Source organism: Pteronotus mesoamericanus, unplaced genomic scaffold (genome assembly GCF_021234165.1).
Source record: "Pteronotus mesoamericanus isolate MK-2021 breed Mesoamerican mustached bat unplaced genomic scaffold, CSHL_Meso_final contig_48, whole genome shotgun sequence".
In the NCBI taxonomy this organism is placed as follows: domain Eukaryota; kingdom Metazoa; phylum Chordata; class Mammalia; order Chiroptera; family Mormoopidae; genus Pteronotus; species Pteronotus mesoamericanus.
The window spans coordinates 4,063,781-4,083,403 of NW_026555180.1; the positions used below are offsets into that span (position 1 = coordinate 4,063,781).

The 19,623-nt window shown below is 41.3% G+C and overlaps 1 protein-coding gene across 1 annotated transcript in view; it reads right to left on the minus strand.

The window, feature by feature from the left end:
- Positions 1-7,599: 7,599 nt before the first annotated feature.
- The window catches only part of NPAS2 (neuronal PAS domain protein 2), a 179,676-nt gene continuing 167,652 nt past the window's right edge, over positions 7,600-19,623 (minus strand). The window contains exons 17-21 of the mRNA XM_054578030.1: positions 17,082-17,279; positions 13,736-13,932; positions 13,340-13,432; positions 10,681-10,858; positions 7,600-9,048 (exon numbers count right to left, since the gene is read on the minus strand). Of these exons, the coding sequence (XP_054434005.1) occupies positions 8,905-9,048; positions 10,681-10,858; positions 13,340-13,432; positions 13,736-13,932; positions 17,082-17,279 (810 nt within the window). The 3' untranslated portion in view covers positions 7,600-8,904. The remainder of the gene's footprint in view (positions 9,049-10,680; positions 10,859-13,339; positions 13,433-13,735; positions 13,933-17,081; positions 17,280-19,623) is intronic.

A 19,623-nucleotide genomic window follows, 5' to 3' on the forward strand; every position in this document is an offset into this window, starting at 1 on the left:
CCTGATTCATGAATACATGCCTTACTTATTCTTGATCAACTCTCTTATTTATTTTTATTTGAGAGAGAGAGAGAGAGAGAGAGACTAATTTGTTGTTCCACTTATTTATGTATTCATTGGTTGATTCTTGTATGTGCTGACAGGGGATTGAACCCACAAGCTTGGTGTATTGGGAGGATGTGCCAGCTAATTGAACCACTTGGCCAGGGCCTAACACTTATTTTGCAGGAACATGCCATTTAGTGGCTTCTTAAGACCAGGAGAATGGGAGCTAAAGTTTTTGAGCCCTCTCATATCCGAAGGTATTTATTCAGCCCCACCAATTTATTAATATTTTGGCTTGTATGGAATTCTGGGTTGAAAATTACTTCTCCCAGCACTTTGAAGGCATTCTCCATTGCTCTCCTCTCCATCTGTCCTCCCCTCACCTTGCCTATTCTCCTCTTCAGGATAAGGCACCTGAAACCTGCCTGAGGCCTCCATTTCTTTTTTTAAAAGATTTTATTTATTTGTTTTTAGAGATGGGGGAGAGAGGGAGAAAGAGGAAGAGAAACATCAATGGGCAAGAGATACATCTGTCGGTTACCTCTTGTACACCCCTAGCTGGGGACCTGGCTTGTGACTCAGGCATGCGCCCTGACTGGGAACCAAACCAGTGATCTTTCAGTTCTCAGGCTGGCACCCAGTCCACTGAGCTACACCAGTCAGGGTGTGCCTAAGGCCTTTCATATCATAAAGGCTCTCTGGGATCACTTCTATTATCATAACTCCATATGACCCCACCTGCAGATATGATGCTTGCCCTTTATAACCGGCTCGCAGCACTTAGGGGGGGAACTAAGCACCTAAGCACCTAGATACCAGCTAATATGGGTGAATTGACAGACTGTATAAGCAAGTTCCTGGTCCCCAGGTCAAACTCACAAGTTGCTTCTCCTGGACTTTCAGGCTCTATTGGTAAGAAATGGAAGTCTTTTTTTTTTTTTTTTTTTTTGATGACAGGTATGGTAAGATCCTTAATCCTAGGGTGGTGCCTCATGTGCACCATCCATCAGGGCAATAAAGTGTCACCTTAATAAATCAGAAATTGGTGCCAGCTGCCTCAAGTTTTCAGAAAACTGATAGATTCTACCTCTTGTCAAAGCAAATAGACCCCTACAGTGAAAATCCATAATATGGCCCTCTCAACCCTGCTGCTGAAAGTAAAGGCTGAACAGACATATAATAAAAACTGGTTTGAAGTACTAAAAGACATTAGCCTGAAGGCTCTTCCACTATGTCCTGCCCTCCGAAGTCTCAGGAGTCAGGTCAGCCAGTGATGGCCTCCAGAGACCAAAAATATTGGGATGAACTTTCTGTGCTTTGCAAATCTATTTTTATTGTGTGTGGACTGGAGCTTGGGGTAGTGTTGTCAATGAGGGGGCTGTGATGCAGCTGAAATGAGGGCGTGGGTTAGGGGGTGAATAGTGGGGACAGAGACAAGAGGATGGGCACAAGAAGTATTTTGAAATTAAAATGGACAGTTTGGAACTAACTTTATATGAAACATCAATTTTGGTGAGTCTTAGTGGTTAATGAAATCACATTAGAAAGGTACAGTAAAATACCATATAAAATATATAATTTTGAAGAAATCAGTGTGATTACATGACCTTAAAGAAATAGGTGTTTAAAGTCCAGGAAGGACAGAGGGTCCCATTCAAGAGGAACCCAATGAGGCCCACTCCAAGACACATCATAATTAAAATGGCAAATATCAAAGACAAAAAGAATCTTAAAGGCAACAAGGGAGAAACACAAAGTAACAAACAAGGAAGCTCCAATATGGCTAGCAGCTGACTTCTCAACAAAAACACTACAAGTCATAATGGAATGGAAAGAAATAGTTCAACCAATGAAAAACAAAGGCCTGCAACCAAGACAACTCAGGCAAACAAGGCTCTTAATTAAAATGAAAGGTGAAATAAGGAATTTCCCAGACGAAAGAAGTCTAAAAAAACCACCTCCACCAAACCAGCACTGCAAGATATGCTAAAGGGGCTGCTTTAAGTAGATAAAGAAAAAGAATGAGAAAGAGAGGAACATGAGTACAAAGGGAAAGGATGGATAAGTACCTATTGATAATAACTTTATATGTAAATGGATTCAATAATCCAATCAAAAGACATAGGGTAGCTGAAAACATGTCCCACACATATGCTGCCTACAAGAGACCCACCTCAAAACAAAGGACCGACACACACTGAAGGAAAAGCGATGGAAGAAAAATATTCCATGCAAATGGATAGGGGAATAAAAGGGGTAGCAATACTTATATCAGATAAAATAGATTTCAAAACAAAGGACATCAAAAGAGACACTTCATAATACTCAAAGGATAAATCCATCAAGAAGACATAAATGTTCTAAAACTATATGCACCCAACATAAGAACACCCAAATGTATAAGGAAAATCTTGAAGGACTTAAGAAAGATGTAGATAACAATACACTGATAGCACGGGCCTTTACCACTCCCCTGTCAATAATGGATAGACCTCCCAAACAAAATATCAATAAGAATATTGTGGCCCTAGATCAAATGGACTTAACCGATTATATATATATATATGCCCCTTTATCCCCCAAAAATGAAATACACATTTTTTTCAAATGCACATAGAACATTGTCAAAGATAGACCATGTGATAGGATACAAACAGGTCTCAACAAATTCAAGAAAATTAAAACCATAACAAGCATTTTCTTGGACCACAAGGGCTTGAAACTAGAAACCAACCTCAAGGAAAAAACTCAGAAACATTCAAACTCACAGAGACTGAATAGCATGCTATTAAACAATGAATGGGTCGATAAGGAGATCAAAGAAGAAATCAAAAAGTTTTTGGAAACAAGTGAAAATGAACACACAACAGTATAAAACCTATGGGACACAGTGAGGGCAGTCCTGAGAGGGAAGGTCATAGCAATACAGGCCAACCTAAAAAAGATAGAAACACTTCAAATAAATGACCTAACCCTCCAAGAACTGGAGAAACAACAACAAACAAAGCCCAAAGAGAGTAGAAGGAAGGAAATTATCAAGATCAGAGCAGAACTGAATGATGTAGAGACTAAAAGAACAATTCCAAGGATCAATAAATCCAGGAGCTGGTTCTTTGAACAGATAAACAAAATCGACAAGCCCTTAAGCAGGCGCATCAAGAAAAAAAGTCAGAGGACCCAAATAAATAAAATTGGAAATGAAAGCAGAGAGATTAAAACTAATACTACAACAATACAAAGGATTGTAAGAGATTACTGTAAATATCATATGCCAAGAAATTTGATCTTTGATGAAATGGACAAATTTCCAGAAAAATATACGCTTCTATATTTGGAATGAAGAAGAAGCAGAAAGCCTGAGCAGACCAATAACAGCTGTTGAAATTGAAGCCATAATCAAAAACCTCTCAGAACACAAAAGCCCTGGACCAGATGGTTTCACAGGAGAATTTTTACATTTAAGGAAGAGCTAACCACTGGTCTTATCAGACTATTCCAAAAAATTGAAGAAGAGGGAAGACTCCCCGACTCTTTTTATGAAGCCAGCATCATTCTAATCCCAAAATCAGATAAGATACAACGAGGTTAGAAAACTCCAGGCCAATAACACTGATGAACATAGATGCTAAAATCCTCAACAAAATATTGGCAAACCACATCCAGCAATACTTTAAAAAGATCATCCACCATGATCAAGTAGGATTCATCCCAGGGATGCAAGGATGGTTCAATATTCACAAGTCAATAAATGTAATACATCACAGAAACAAAAGTAAGGACAAAACCCACATGATCATATCAATAGATGTGGAAAAAGCATTTCATAAGGTACAACACCCATTTATAAAAACACTCAGCAAAATGGGAATAAAGGGGGCATACCTCAACATAATAAAGGCCATATATGAAAACCAACAGCTAGCATCATACTCAATGGGCAAAAGCTAAAAGCTTTCACACTAAGATTGGGACCAAGACAATGATGTCTGCTTTCACCCCTTCTGTTCAACATAGTATTGGAAGTCCTATCCACAGCAATCAGACAAGAAAAAGAAATAAAAGGCATCCAAATTGGACAGGAAGAAATAAAACTGTCGTTTGCAGATGACATTATACTGTACATAGAAAACCCTATAGACTCCACCAAAAAACTACTCAGCCTAATAAGTGAATTTGGCAAACCAGCAGGATACAAAGTATTTCTGATACAAATATTCAGAAATTGAAGGCATTTTTGTACACCAACAATAAAATATCAGAATCAGAAATCAGATGGAAAAATCCTATGTGCTATAGCAACAAGAAAAATAAAGTACCTAAGAATAACCTTAACCAAGGAGGTAAAAGCCCTGTTCAGAAAACTACACAACACTGAAGAAAGAAATTAAAGAAGACACAAATAAATGGAAGCATATACCATGTTGATGCATTGGAAGAATGAACATCATCAAAATGTCCATACTACCCAAAGTAATTTTTAGCTTTAATGCAATCACTAAAAAATTACCAATGACATAGTTCACAGATATAGAACAAACATTTAAAAACTTTATATGGAACCATAAATGACCCAGCATAGCTGCAGCAATTTTGAGAAAGAAGAACAAAGTAGGAGGGATCACAATACCTGTTATCAAACTATATTACAAGTCCCCTGTAATCAAAAGAGTCTGGTACTGGCATAAGAACAGACACATTGATCAATGGAACAGAATAGAGAGCCCAGAAATAAACCTGTGTCTCTATGGTCTATTAATATTCAACAAAGGGGGCAGAAGCATAAAATGGAGTAAAAATAGCCTCTTCAACAAATGGTGTTGAGAGAGCTGGACAGCTGCATGCAAGAAAATGAAATTCAACCATCAACTTCTACCATACACAAGGATAAATTCAAGATGGATAAAAGACTTAAGGATAAGTTATGGCACCATAACAGTCCTAGAGGAGACATAGGCAGGAAACTAGTTCTCAGATATTCCACACAGCAGCATTTTCACTGATATGTCCCGTAGAGCAAGGGACATAAAGGAAAGAATAAACAAATGAGACTTCATCAAAATAAGAAGCTTGTGCACGGCTAAAGGAAACATCAGTAAAATGAAAAGGGAACCAACCATATTGGAAAATATATTTGCCAATGATACCTCCGACAAGGGTTTGATCCCCAAAATATATAAAGAACTCAGATGATTCTACTCCAAGAAGACAAACAATTCAATTAAAAGAATGAGCAAAGGACCTGAACAGACACCTCTCCAAGGAGGACATACACAGGACACAGAGACATATGAAAGGATGCTCAGGATCACTAGCCATTAGAGAAATGCAAATTAAAACCACAATGAGAGACCATTTCACACTGGTCAGAATGGCTATCATAAACAAATCAACAAACAACAAGTGTCTTTGAGGTTTTGGAGAAAAGGGAACTGTAGTTCACTGTCGTTGGGAATGCAGGGTGGTACAGCCACTCTGGAAAACAGTTTGGCATTTCCTCAAAAAGCTAAAATTACAACTGCCTTTTGATGCTGCGATTCCACTGCTGGGATTATAACCTAAGAATCCCAAATCAGTAATGTAAAGAACCAATGAACCCCAATGTTCATAGCAGTGTAGTTTACAATAGCCAAGTACTGGACATAACCTAAGTGCTCACCAATAAATGAGTGGATCAAGAAACTATGGCACGTATACACAATGGAATACTACACAGCAGAAACAAAGAAGGAACTCCTACCCTTCACGACAGCATGGACAAAACTGGAGAGCATTATGCTAAGCGAAATAAGCCAGGGAGTAAGAGACAAATACCATAGGATCTCACCTATAAGTGGAACCTAAGCAACAAAACAAACAAGCGAAGAAAAATATAACCAGCAACATTGAAATAAAGAACAAACTGACAGTAACCTGAGAAGAGGGTGGAGGGGGACAATAGGGAGAAAGAAGGGAAAGGATCATCAAGGACCCATATAACCTAGGAGTAAACCTAACCAAGGAGGTAACCTCTCTCTAGGTTATCAATGGCTGGCTCTAAAAACCTTCAGGCCTCACGTGAAATAAAGAGAAATTGAAGCAATTTTGTACCACTCAAATTTTACCAGATAATTTAGGCAAGAGTGCAAAACATCATGGCTTAAAATGATCTAATAGTTGATCAGTTCACCATGTTTCCTGTAAAAACAAAAATTTTAAACTAGTGAATTTTAGTTGCCATTAGTACAATTCAGTTAAGCTAGTTTAAGATACTAAAAAAGGTGGTATATTCCAGAGTTCACATTTCAGTCATTTCTCATGAGCCAAGACTTTATAGTTTTCAAAATAGAAAGGTCATGGTTTTTCTGGAAACAGGACAGGGTTGCAAAACAGCTTTTTAATGAACAAAATTAAAAGAATCAAAAGCTTAGGGATTAAAAGAAGGAAAAAAGAGAGGAAAGCTTAGGGATTAAATTTTCCCTGATACCATGTGGGTATACAAAAACATTACACAATAAGAGTTTCCTGAGTTTATCCAGATTCTGAACATGTGTTAAGATTTAAGCAACACTAAATTAAATTAGTAGTATGGCATATCCCTCCCTCTTTTAATGGCTTCCAACTAGAAAATCATAGGGTGATTAAATGCTGTTTCCATTAAAAATCTTCTTTTACTTAGAAATAAGAATTCAGACAGCCCATTAAAATACAAACTCTTTTACAGAAAAATCAGATTGTCCACTCTACAAAACAGTTAAATTACAAAGTAGTTAATCCAGTTTCACAGACTTTTTCTTTCAAAAAGAGTTCCTTTCTGGTTCCTTTAGTTTAAACAGTAAATGATCTGAATGCATGCAAAATATTCAGACTTATCTTTTCCCAGGAATACAGCAATTGTGTGATGAATAAAACTCTTTTTTGGTGTATTTATATGGCAGTGTCTCAGGCCATTCAAGCCTGATCCTAGTCATAGAGTTGAGAGGAGTGATCTGTGTTTTACAGGAATACAGGAGGAGCACGAACTACAGTGATGGAGGAATGAAAGGAACTCAGTTCTTCTGGGCCAGTGGCTGTGGAAAGGGCTGTGCTGAGCATCACCACCTCATTGGTTCTCAGTCACAGTGTACCAGGCACCCTTGTGTCAGCATGATGAAACCTCATGGGAAAGCAGGATGGATGTCTGTAGTTGGCAGAAGTCTCCAAGATGCTGCTACTCATTCAGCCTTCATCAGTATGATATGTGTGCATGTCTCTTACACATACATGCACCCTTTGCATCAGTGATGTCTGAGTGCTGTTGGTCAGAGCCCCTGGAGCTCACCCCAGCTGAATTATAGCCGATGAATGCTTTGGTGGCAAATATCTTGTTATTCTCCACAGATTACCTATGTCTATAAGGTTGACAGGTTTCCAGGTACTTTTCTGTTTTTGTCTGTTTTGCTGTCATTTCTACATTGAACCATTGTTTTTATTCTGGCACGACATAAAAATCAGGGACCTGACAGGCTGATGCACATATAGTTTTAAAAACATAACACTATTACCTGTTTTATTTATTGTTTGCTTCCACCTTTTCCACATATTTGATTATCCTTAGAAACATCATGAAATTAAAAATATATATGTTTAATGATGAAAATACATATGCATGCATATATAACAAGGGACAGAAACTGCCTCCAGAGGAAATTGTACAAATCTGTTAATTTATTACAAAATGTCCACTTACAGAAAAACACAAGAAAACTTTTATACTTTTATATTTGGAAAAGGAACTGTGTCTGAGATACAAAATAATTTGCACATAATCCATACAATTTTATTTTATATAGAAATAGGTCATTGTTACAACAGCTGTACAATTGACTACACTCCATCTTGTAATTACATAAAATCCTTTCTTTAGAAACCTCTCAATATAAGAAAACATATTTTAAAAAAAAGCAAAGTGTATTTTGAAAAATAAATCCAGTTCTGGGTCTTATTGTGGAAGATGTGTAGCAAGGGACAGCGTTCTGGCTCGCAGGCTCGGCATAGGTGGGGGTCCATGGGGCTGGGCACCTCACAGGCCTCTCTGGCTTGTGAAACCGCTCCCTTCATATCTCTTCAGTTCTCAAGGTTCTGGATTGTCAGTTGCATGACTGTGCTTTGCTCTGAGCTGTCCAGTAGTTGCAATCAACAAAGTTAACAGGAAACAGTCCAGTGTTATAAAAGTAATCACCAGCAGAGTGTGGGGCTCAGGCCAGAGGGTGTGGGCTGCTACCTGGTGAGTGATGACCAGCTTTGTTCTCTGATTCATTGGCTATTTTGCTACTGTGGTCTCCTAATGAAGTCATAAGACTTTATTATTTTTTAAAATCAAAAGTGCCTAAGTTACCTTATCTGTGCTGCTCTGCAGATTAAAACAAAAACCACCATTTAAAAATAATGAAAAAATAATCTCTTTATTCTCCCTTCAAAATATTTCTAAACTGGTGCTTCTGGAATGCAAAGAAAACAGGATTAAGAGAATGAAGTCCAGCTAGCACATGTGGATGGCCCACTGCTGGCTAAAGTGACCAGTGTGCTGTCACGAAGGTACAGTGAAACCAGCCATCTGATAAGGTAGACTGAGTCATGACATCCAAGTATGGCTGTGGAGTGTGCCCAAGGAGCGCAGAAACAAGGGAAACCCAACCTGGATCCCTGATCATTCCCATGTGACATCCGCCATTCTCAAGGGATGGTTACTATCCAGAAGATCTGAAATGTACGCCGTGTGCACAAAGGCCAACGGTTTAGCTCAAATTCTTCTCCCCACTTAATCTTCCATTGGTTAAAGCTGATTGGGACCTGACTGAGGTGCCAGGGTACTACTGGGGCAGCTGCTGGAGGACTGAGGACTCAGACAGGCTGCTGACCCTTTGGGAAGGTTGAGGGGTCTGGCTGGGACTGTGGGGCAAAGCCCAGGGTCCCTGGCTGGGGTGAGTAGGTGGAGAGAAGTGGAGATTCCTGCTGCTCCATGTGCAAAGAGGTTGGCACCTGTACCTAGAAAGGAAAGGAAAAGGATTCCAGAGGTTCTTCTGTGATTCCACAACTCCTCAGCTGAAATGCAGATATAGACAGACCACAGGAGTCTCCTCTATGGCTGGGGGTCTTGTAGTGAGGGCTTGGGCAGGACCTTGGAGGGACAGTGCATGAGGGAGAAAGGAACCCCATTCTCTACCAGACAGGCTTGAATTGTGAAGGCAAGCTTCAGGCCAGCACGAGGGTTCCTTCTGACCTGGTGTGCCTGTAGGGACTGAGCATGTGCACATGGCTCACATGTAGTATGTATGTTTCTGGATGTTGGAAGCTGATCCACATACAGATAATTGGCATGGCAGAATCCAAACACACATGCAATCTGCACACTTTCACTAGTGGTCCCTGATACCATAACTCCTTCCAAATACTGTTGTTTGTAGCATCTATTAGGAAACATCCTCATTTGCACTCAGGAACTACAGCTGTCCAAAGCCCAACTCTGGACACTTAGACCTTTCAATCTCACCTCCCACTCTTCCTGTCCACTCCATTTTTGAAGTTGCTTAGGCACAGCTGACCCTCCAATTTGGATAAGACTGTCTCTCTTGCTAGAACATTGGCCCTTCACTTCCATAAGTTAATCTGCACTTCAAGCATTTCCCAAGTGTCCAGCTCTGCAGCAGAACACTGAATTCTTTTCTCACAGAGGCGTCCCAGCCATAGTGCTCTCACTCAGCAATAACCCAGAGCCTGGCCGCTCTGTAACAAACTCTTCCCACACTGCACTGTAAGCCCTGAGGTCTCCAAGGAGGCCTGAGCACTTGTGCAGCCTGAGCCTTGCATCTTTGTTGCTACCACTGAAGAAAAACACGGGAGGCTTCTTACACTCCCTCAGGTTCTGCCTGCATCAATTCCCATCCAAAATCATGCTTGGGATCCTACAAGTTGACAAGATAGGCAAAGCTGAGTCTTGAGTTGATTCCCACTATGCCTGGGGTCAGAGAGATTTGAAAAGTATACCACAGATGGTTTAGTAGCTTTAAAGTTAAATTATATAGATTCTAGACCTTCCAGGATGATTCTTTTCATTTCTAGCCTACTGCTCTCAAAATGCCTGCCACTGCACAATCTTGTATGACTCTGAAGGTGCCAGTAGGGCAGGGGGGTCGGGGGAAAGCCAGTGTCTTTGGCACTTGCTAGAAGTAACTAGTGACCACATGGTCTGGGAAAGCCCAACTTCAGACAACATTATCGCATTTATTAAGGAATTCTGATGAGTCTTTAAATGTGATTTAATTTTATATTTGTAAAAGGCTTTGGTATAACACACCAGCAAGTGAAACAAACATACTTATCAGAGCCTTATTCTCGCTTTAAAAATACAGATACTATAATAAAAATTACTTTTTAAAAAATGGACATTTTTAGCATATAACCATGTGAAGTATAATAGCTGATACTAAATTTCCCATACGGTGTATATTTATAACCTTTGAGAATTATGAACATTAGAAACTATAAAGATTGCAATACAAATCTCTTAGGGGTTTATTTTAGTCCCAAGGGCTAGATCACCTCTAAAGCAAGGTGGGGAAAGGAGTGGGCTTGGAGCTGGGCCCTGTTTCCCTGGCCCTGAGATCTCCCAGCGCCCACCTGCAGGAAGTGCTGTTGAGGCTGCTGCTGGGTCTGTGTGGGCTGCAGGGGTGCTGGCTGGGAGCTGGGGAAGCTGTGATGCAGGACTGCCTGTCCCATCAGCAGGATGGGGGTTGTGGTGCTGCTGCTGGTGCTGTGCACGTCTGCATTTGGAAACATGGCCTGGCTCTGTGGATACCTGTTTAATTTCACATGGGAAAGAAAAAGCAGACTTTTAAAAAAGAGGTGCTGATAGGACACCAAGAGCATTGGCAACAGTGGAAAAGAAGATAAACTGGATCTCATCAAAATGAAAAACGTTTGTGCATCAAAGGACACTGTCCATGGCATGTAAAGGCCAGCCAGTAGAAATATTTGCAAATCACTTATCTATAAAGAGAGTGATATCCAGAATATGAAAAAAAAAACCTTCTATAACTTAACAATAACAAACCTGATTAAAGTATATACAAAAGTCTTGAATGGACAGTTCTCTGAAGAAAAGACACAGATGGTCAATAAGCACATGAACAAAGGCTCAATGCCACTAATCATTAGGGAAATGCAAATCAAAATCAAAATGAGATATAACTCAGATCCATTATGATGGTTATTATGGAAAAAACCCCAGAAAATAACAGGTGTTGATGAATATGTAGAGAAATTGGAACCTGTGTGTCCTGTTGGTGGGAACTTAAAATGGTGCAGCCACCATGGAAAACAGCATAGTGATTCTTTAAAAAGTGAAACATAAAATTGCCATAAGATCCAGCTATTCCACTTCTGGGTATATGCCCAAAAGAAATAAAAGTATGGACCAAAACAGATATTTGTATATCCATGTCCACAGCAGCATCATTCACAATAGCCAACAACACAAGTGTCCACTGATAGATGAATGGATAAATAAAATGTGGTCTATACATAAAACAGACTATTACTCATCCTTAAAAAGGCAGGAAATTCTAACACAGGCTACAGCATGGATAAGCCCTGAGGTCATTATGCTGATTGAAATAAGCCAATCACTGTAGGACAAATATTTTAAGATTCCACATATATGAGGTGCTTGAAGTAGTCAAATTCCTAGAGACAAAAGGTAGGATGATGGTTGCCAGGGGCTGGGAGGATGGAGAGCTGGTGTTTAATCGGTGCAGAGTTTTAGTTTGGGAAGATGAAAAATTTGGGGAGATGGATGGTGGTGATGATTGAACCATATGAATTTACTTAATGCCACAGAACTGTACACTTAAAAATGGTTAAAATGGTAAATATTATGTTATGTATATTGTACCACAATAAAAAAATAAAGGGATAGGTGTAGATATTAATGAGTCATTAACAGTGGGTAGAGGAAGGCCATTAGGAAGGCTCTGGAGGAGCAGAAATGAGGAATAGGTGCTTAAAGACACTAGAGAGAAGTACATTTGGCAGTATAGTTTTTAGAAATGTCATTTCTCTATTTGGGATCATTTAAACAGGATTTGGGGGTTCCAAACTTCCCCTGAAAAGGCCTCTGTATGTGTGGGAGGCACAGCCAAACACATCCTAGAGGATGGAATGTTAGATCAGGCCTGGAAGAGATGGTAGGAGGAGATGGAGAGGGTATTAATTATTGCACTGACTGAAAATGGCACAGTTACCAGATGAAAGAATTTCCATTTTTGCCTAGTTCACTGCATTGTAAGCATCTCTGAAAAGCAATATAACAAGATTTTTTGTTCTCACTCATTTGGATCTTAGGAAGAACAGGCAAAATCCAGAACCAACCCCACGACCTCCACATGATTGAGAGCATCATAAAAGAATTAAAAGCAGCTTCTGCACTGTGCACTCCCTCCACCCCCCACTGGGTTTATATAGGACAAAATGAAATGATGTAGATACAGGCTGCTGACCCTCAGAAATGCTCAGCAACCATCTGCTGCTACTAGTGTTAGTGGCTGAGGAAGGACACAGGAGAAAGGGTTTCTGGGGATGGTCAAAGGGTATGCTTTTAAGACCTCTGTGTGAGGGCACACCAGGCCTAATTATCTAGCACTGTCCTGGTGAACTTCTATCACAAATTAAATCAGTGTTTTATAAAAAAGACATGAAGTAGTTCCATTTATGCTTCACTTCATGGGGCCACTGTTTTCCAGTAGCTGTTCAAATACTCTCTCCTATGTCTCCAGTAACCTTTGTCTCTAGAATTAAACAGCTAAGCAAAGCTGCTTCTGCTCCTGGGGTTGCTCCTGGGGAAAGGAGAGAGAGGCGGTTGTGTGTCTGGGAGGGACAGAGGGTCCGCACTGCAGGGTCTCACAGTCTTGCAGCATAGTTCTAGAATCACAGAGCAGGCTAAGTGTGCTGTGGAATCTGCCAGCATGTGCTGGTCACCTGCAGCCAAGGGCTACATTTACCTGGGATACTGCTGAGGGTGAAGGCGTTTAGACCAGCAAAGACATCAGAGGGTAATGAAAAATTAGGGATATAATTAATTATTTCATTTGAGTCCTTTTCTAAGCATGGAACACTGGCATAAAGTTTTATCTACTCAAATGGGAAATGGTGGAAGAAAAGCTGAGGGAAGAGTCCTTCAAAGGGTGTGGGACTCACGGGGGAGCTGTAGGCAGGTGAGAGCCTGACAGCCTGGGACCACCCAGTGCAGCTCTCGGCCTCCTCCCTCCACTTGACCACCTACTTGATGTGCTGTCCAGTCCTGCCAGTCTCGGAGGCCTGCCTTTTATCACAGGACCCAGGCATCATGGGCTGGATTGGCTGGCTCAGCAACAGCCTTCAAGCAGAGGAAGAGACAAATGGGAATTTGATCAGTACCCAAACTGTAGACCTGCTGGATGACAATCACAGCACCCACCCAGGCTGGCTGGAACCTTTCTGTCTGCAGGAATCCCTTTGCCTGCTGTTCTCAGAGGATGAGGAACACAGCAGACCATGTCTTTTGGCCATCAAGACCTACCTTCTCTTGCCTCTGTATTAGCAGAGATCAACTACAGAAGCCTGGGAATCTAAACTTTGCTGCAATGAATAGTCTCAAGTTCAGCCTCAGTTATCTTATAAACAAGGGCAGTCTCCCTACCTGAGCTGCCTATCATGGCTGAAGTCTGGGCTGGGTTGGCACTGCTTGGTGTCCTGGATGTTGGAGGCCAGTGTGGTCAGGCTCAGAGCTGGTGAGAGCACAGCTGAGGGGCTGCTGAACCAGGGTGTTAGACTGCCCACCGGGTGGCAACCTGCCGGTATCATCTGCATGCTTCTCGTTGACTTGTGACCCTGAGCCTAATATTAATGAGAAAGGCAAATCTTAGACTTAGCTCAGCTACCATCTCCCCAGGAACCCTCCCAGAATCTCCTTCCTCCACACTCCTTGGCCTTTTTGTCTACCTTAGGACCTACTGACTATTTATTAAATTATTTTGATCTTGTGATGGTCTTCCCCATTCAATTATAAACACCTCAATGACTCTTTGCATCCTGGGGCCTAGGGCAGTGCCAGGCTCTCAGTAGACAAGCCACAGATGTGTGCTGAACAACTTTCTGCTTCACAAATTCCCCTCCAGATGTGAGATCTGTGGCCTCTTCCTGCCCCAGGTCCTTTGCACTTGCTGATTCCTGTATGTGCAATGCTCTTTCCTTGATGCCAATATGACCATTCCCTCATCCTGCAGGTCTTTGCTTCAGTGCCATCTTCTCAGTGAGCCTGTCTCTGGCCACCTGGTTAAAACTCCAACCCATCCGCTCCTTCACCAGTGTTTCTGCATTGCCATTGACTTGATTTTTACTTATTTCTCTCTTTTTTCCCACTTGTTGGGGACCGCTTTGTGTGGTATCGGGAATAGCCATGTTATTTGTAGCCCTGCGTGAGCCAGGCCTAGAAAGGGGCCTGTAAGTCTCATCCAGAAAACTGGGAATGCTAGAGGTAGGCTTGATCTGATGCTAACACTGTGGGAAATCTGGCCTAAAGAATGCATTGTATCCACTGAAGCTTGCTCTGCTTTGCCTTGCCTTCATAAGGGAAAACCAGATGTTTAAGCTCCAAACAGAAGGCGTGAATTCCTAAATTCAGGAGCCATACCTTAACAACCCTCTGAATGTCAGCATGTCTAACAGACCCTGACCTGAGGCAAATCCCTGTGTTCCTTCAATTGCTATATAAGATCTATCTATCTTATCTATCTGGAATTAGAGCCTTTAGGCATTGATTGATAATATTTGCATGCATGCTGTATATCCCTGCACATATTGTTCTTAATAAAAGCCACTTCAGAGAAGATCTCAGGGCATTCTGCACTATAGAGAATCGCCATCCCCTTTCCTTTCCTTGACAGATAATTGGTGTCTGGAACGACTCGTTATTTCATCTGTGGCGAACTGGAAGACTCTGCAGGACAGGGTCCACTACATTTGGCGCCTGAACAGGGACCCTCACTTTGGGACCTGTGGCAGCCAAGAGGTTATGAGCCCATGTCAGAGACGGCACACCTAGAACAGTGGGATTTTTGTGTGCACTCATCCCAAAGGTAAGGGACAGTGGCACCATTGGTTTGGTAAGGCCACCAGTGTGTCTAAGAAGGGGAATTTTCCTCAGGGCTGTCTTTTGTGCCCATTTTCCTTTTGGTTTCCCTCTCCTCCCTCTGCTCCTATGTATTGTCAGGTAGTTTCCATTCATTAAGAGATTAATAGCCAGGATTTACATGAGTGCTCCGGTTTTGGCTGGATTCAGAAGATAAGAGGCACTTTCTCTCTCCATCTGGAATCCTCGAGCATCCCTACATGAGTGGGGGCCTTGTGGAGGTGTCTGAGGTGAATCCCTAAGACACACAGGGGCCTCACAGGGAATTCCAATCGTGATAATATACTTTTGGCTAATCCGGGAATGTGTGATATAACGATTGGTCACCCAGCACTCCAAGCCCTTCCAGCCGTTTTAGATGACTGGGAGAGAAACTGAGGCGCATAAGAGAGTTAGGGGTGACCAAAGGGTGACATCCCTGGGAGCCCGCCTCACAAGCAGCACACTTTGACCCACCACATTCACTTCCCTAGCAGTTAACCAGGAGAGGCTTACATAAGTAGCTAGGCAGAGTGAGGACAGCAGACAATACAAACTGAAAGTAAAAAAAAAACAACATTTCAGCCATAAAAATGGGCTTGGGACTTTCTAAAGAGCAGGGGGTATATTTCTGACTGCTCCAGTAGCTCTTTAAAGCCGTGGAATGTCAGGTTAAAGAATAAAATTTGATTAACTTCCTACAGATTATAAAAGACTATTGTCTGTGGTTCCCCAACAAGGGATTACTAGATATAGAAGAATGGAAAAAAGTAGGAGACAAATTAAAGTGGCTTCAAGAGAATGGGACTAATATTGGCCATCAAGCCCTTCTTACTTGGAGCTCAGTAAGAACTGCATTAGCTCCTTTACATATTAAGGCAACCCAGTAAGACACAACAGGAGACTTGTCCAACCCCAGTGAGGGCCTGGAGAAACGGCCCCTTGATATTCCTAAGAAGGATGAGGAAGATGAAGGGAAAGCACCATCTCCCAAATGTCCTCCCCCAACTCACCCATCGGCCCTGCTTTGGGACCCATATATATTACAGATTCTTTTTGGTTCACTGCTGTCCCTTGGTACCTAGAACTAGTGCCTGGCATGCAGTGAGTGCTCAATAAAGATTTGTTGAGTGAAATAATCAGTGAATTAGGGGATGGGCTTACATTTTCTTTTGGGTTTTCTACTGTATCACTAACTGTCCACTCACATGATGGCACCACAGTGTTTTTATTCTTAGAGCGTCTCCAAACTCTTTCATTATCAGGAAGTGTCAATCCTGCCTCAGTTTTTCTTTTCCAAAAGTTTCCTGGCTATTTTCAGACATTGATTTTCCTGTTTACCTTTAGAACAAAAAGGCTGTATTTTAAAGTAAAACTCTTTGGGTGAAGATGGACTAAACTCTCTGCTACATGTACTTTTCCACATTGTATCGTACATTATTTGTTTACGTTTTTATAGGTCCCACTGCACTAGAAACTCTTTTAGGTCAAGGGAAACTCTTATACCTCTGGAGGCTATGAATAACAGGAGCTCCACAGAGGTTCACTAGATCGATGATAACGTGTGTGAATACAGTAGGCTTGAAGGGAGGCTGTGTCCATGATCCTCCAGAAGTAGGTGCTTAGGACCTCTCAATTCCATTCAATTCTAGTGCTATTCACTGGTGACCCTGTCAAGTAGCAAGGCCACTGGTGGCTTTTAGTTAGTGGTAATGGCATGAGGAAAATGGAAGGGAACCTGGGGGATGAGAAGCATGGTGGTCCTGTGGAAAACGACGACAAACAGAGGTGGATGACACGTGTTCTCACATTGGTAATGGTTAAAACCAGGAGTGGATGATGGGGACTTGTGGGGCACATGTGTGAAGATGTTTACCTGGGTTGATATCATGCATGGTTCTTTGAGCAGGTGCTGATCTGTGACCTGGGCAGAGGTTATCTTCCCTGGAAGCTGAGGGCTGGTGGTGAGTGGGGAATGGGCCCTTGGGGCTGACTTCTGCGGGAGCTGCTGTTGAGCATCAGGTTGCTGGGTGCTGCTGAAGCTCAGGGATACAGCTGGCTGCTGCATAAACATCTGGAAGAACAACAGGAATGCCTTTAAGGTAGAGTCACAGGGCCTCCACAGGTCTGTACTTGTATCTTCTGTCCATGGGAAGAGGTCTGCTTTCTCACTCTCTCTCATGGACATGGAGACATGAAGTGCCCAGATGCCACAGCACAGGGCAAGGTCCCTGAAATAAAGCACTGGACCAGACAGAGACACTGACCTTGACTTCGAGAAGGTTATAGACTAGTGATGGGGGTCTAAAGATGTCAAGATGTTTAGACCCAGATGTTCTATCAATAAATTGACCTATGTAAACCTAAAACTAATACAAAATAATATTGAATGTAAACTGTAATTGAAAAATAAAATTTAAAAATAAATGGATGTACTTGCATAGAGTCTAGGCTGGCTTATCAGTTTATTGTTAGAATGGAGGAATATCTTGTCAATGGAATGAATGACATGATAATGGGGGTAGAGAGTTGGCTAACCTGTGGCATGGATCAGGCCCTGTGCCCAGTCTTGAATCTCTGATCAATGACCAGGGTTTGTATCCATATTGTAGATGGGCACCTTCAACCCAGTGCTCCCAGCCAGGATGGCAAAATTTCCCCCATTAATAAGGTGACTGCACTCCCAGGAAGGCAAAGGGGTATGGAGATGATGACATCATATCAAGTCCACGTACTTTAAATCATGTTTAAGAATAAGCTTTATAGTCTCTGTGATACTCTCAATACATTGTTATCTAAGATGCCTCAGAAATAATTGAAGAGGATGTGATACATTAGCCTGGTGATTTTAATTTGAAAGGCTTAGGAGAATTTGATCAAGTTTGTAAAGAGTGTTGAAGTGTTGTGGAACCTTGATCTATCTCATTTATAAGTTTGGTGTATTTGATTAAGAAGAATTGCTTAGGTGCTTACAAAGATTTCACTTCTTAGGCTTGCAAGTCTCCCTTGTTAGTTATATGAAATGTTTGAAAGATTTAGGTATATTAGATTGGTAAAGTAATAGCTTTGGTAGATAATGTTGCTTATTTACAACTTGTTAAATTTATAAACTAATTAAACATAAATAAAAACAAGTAAAAATATTGATTCCTTTAGACCAAATTAGTAAATTTGTAAATACAAGATAATCTGTACAAGATAATCTGACTCTAGAGGCTTAAGAAAAACTTTAATAGTTTTAATAATAATTTAAACATAAGACCTGTAACTAGTTCTTTTACAGAAGCTTCTCTAGGGCATTCAAAATGTTAACTAGTGATTGCTTAGTCAGTGCAAAGAGATAATTGTACATATCTGTTTATATTCTTACAGGTTCCACTACACTAAAAGCTCTTTCATGTCAAGGGCAACTTTTATTTCTCTGGGGGCTGTGAATTACCTATATATTCTGATTTTTGACAAACGTTCCACTCCATTTTAGGCTTTTACCTTTAAATTCTTCAGGGAAGGCTCTCTTTCTCTAGCATCTGGAGTTTGAACCCCAATTCCTTCAATCAGTGAGGTACAGCCTCATACCCAGTACAGAACCAACAAGTAACATTTGCTGAGTGATTTTGGGAAAGCGGATATAGAACCATGCCATACAGATGCCTGGAGGAGCACTTAAAGGCCAGGCAGTTCAAGTATCTGGTTAAGAGGTGGGGTCAGCATCTACCAGAGGCCCGAGGTTGGTGGGTGGCCTAGCTGGACCACTTTTCCCATCTAGTGTGCTTCCCACCACGCCACCTGTTCCCCACTTTCCTGTTACAGATCCAGCCCCAACAGAGAAGTCTGCAGTGTAAAATGAGGGCTCTTTTCACTTTAGAGGTTAAAATTTTTTTCTGGGTATCCATCATCTCAGATTTAGTACCCATTCAGTACAGATTCAGCCTGAGGATTAGTGCTTTGTGTAATTCCTGCTGCCCATTATAATATGGCTTCTTTGTAGCACACAGGGTGACCTAGACTTCAGCACTTCTCACTCAAACCAAACCAAATAACATACTTTTTTTCTGGTAAAATACAATGTACCTTCAGATTACAGCTCAAATAAATGCAATCTTTATTTATGACAGGCTATAGTCTAGTTTAAGTCAGACATCCGTTAGCTCAAATTCCACCTCCACCATGTAGTAGTGGTATGACCTTGGGTAATTTTCATAACTTTTCAAAGCCTTAGTTTCCTCATTAATAAAATAGTGACACTAGTAGCACACACTTCATAATAGCACATATGCTTGGTTTGCTACTGTGTTGCGTTAATGTGTGATTTCCTGTTTATCTCTGTATCTCCAAAGTGCCTAACCAAGTGCCTGGGCATCTGCTGGATGGATGGATATATAAAAGATGGATGGATGAGTGGATGGATGCAGGGGAAG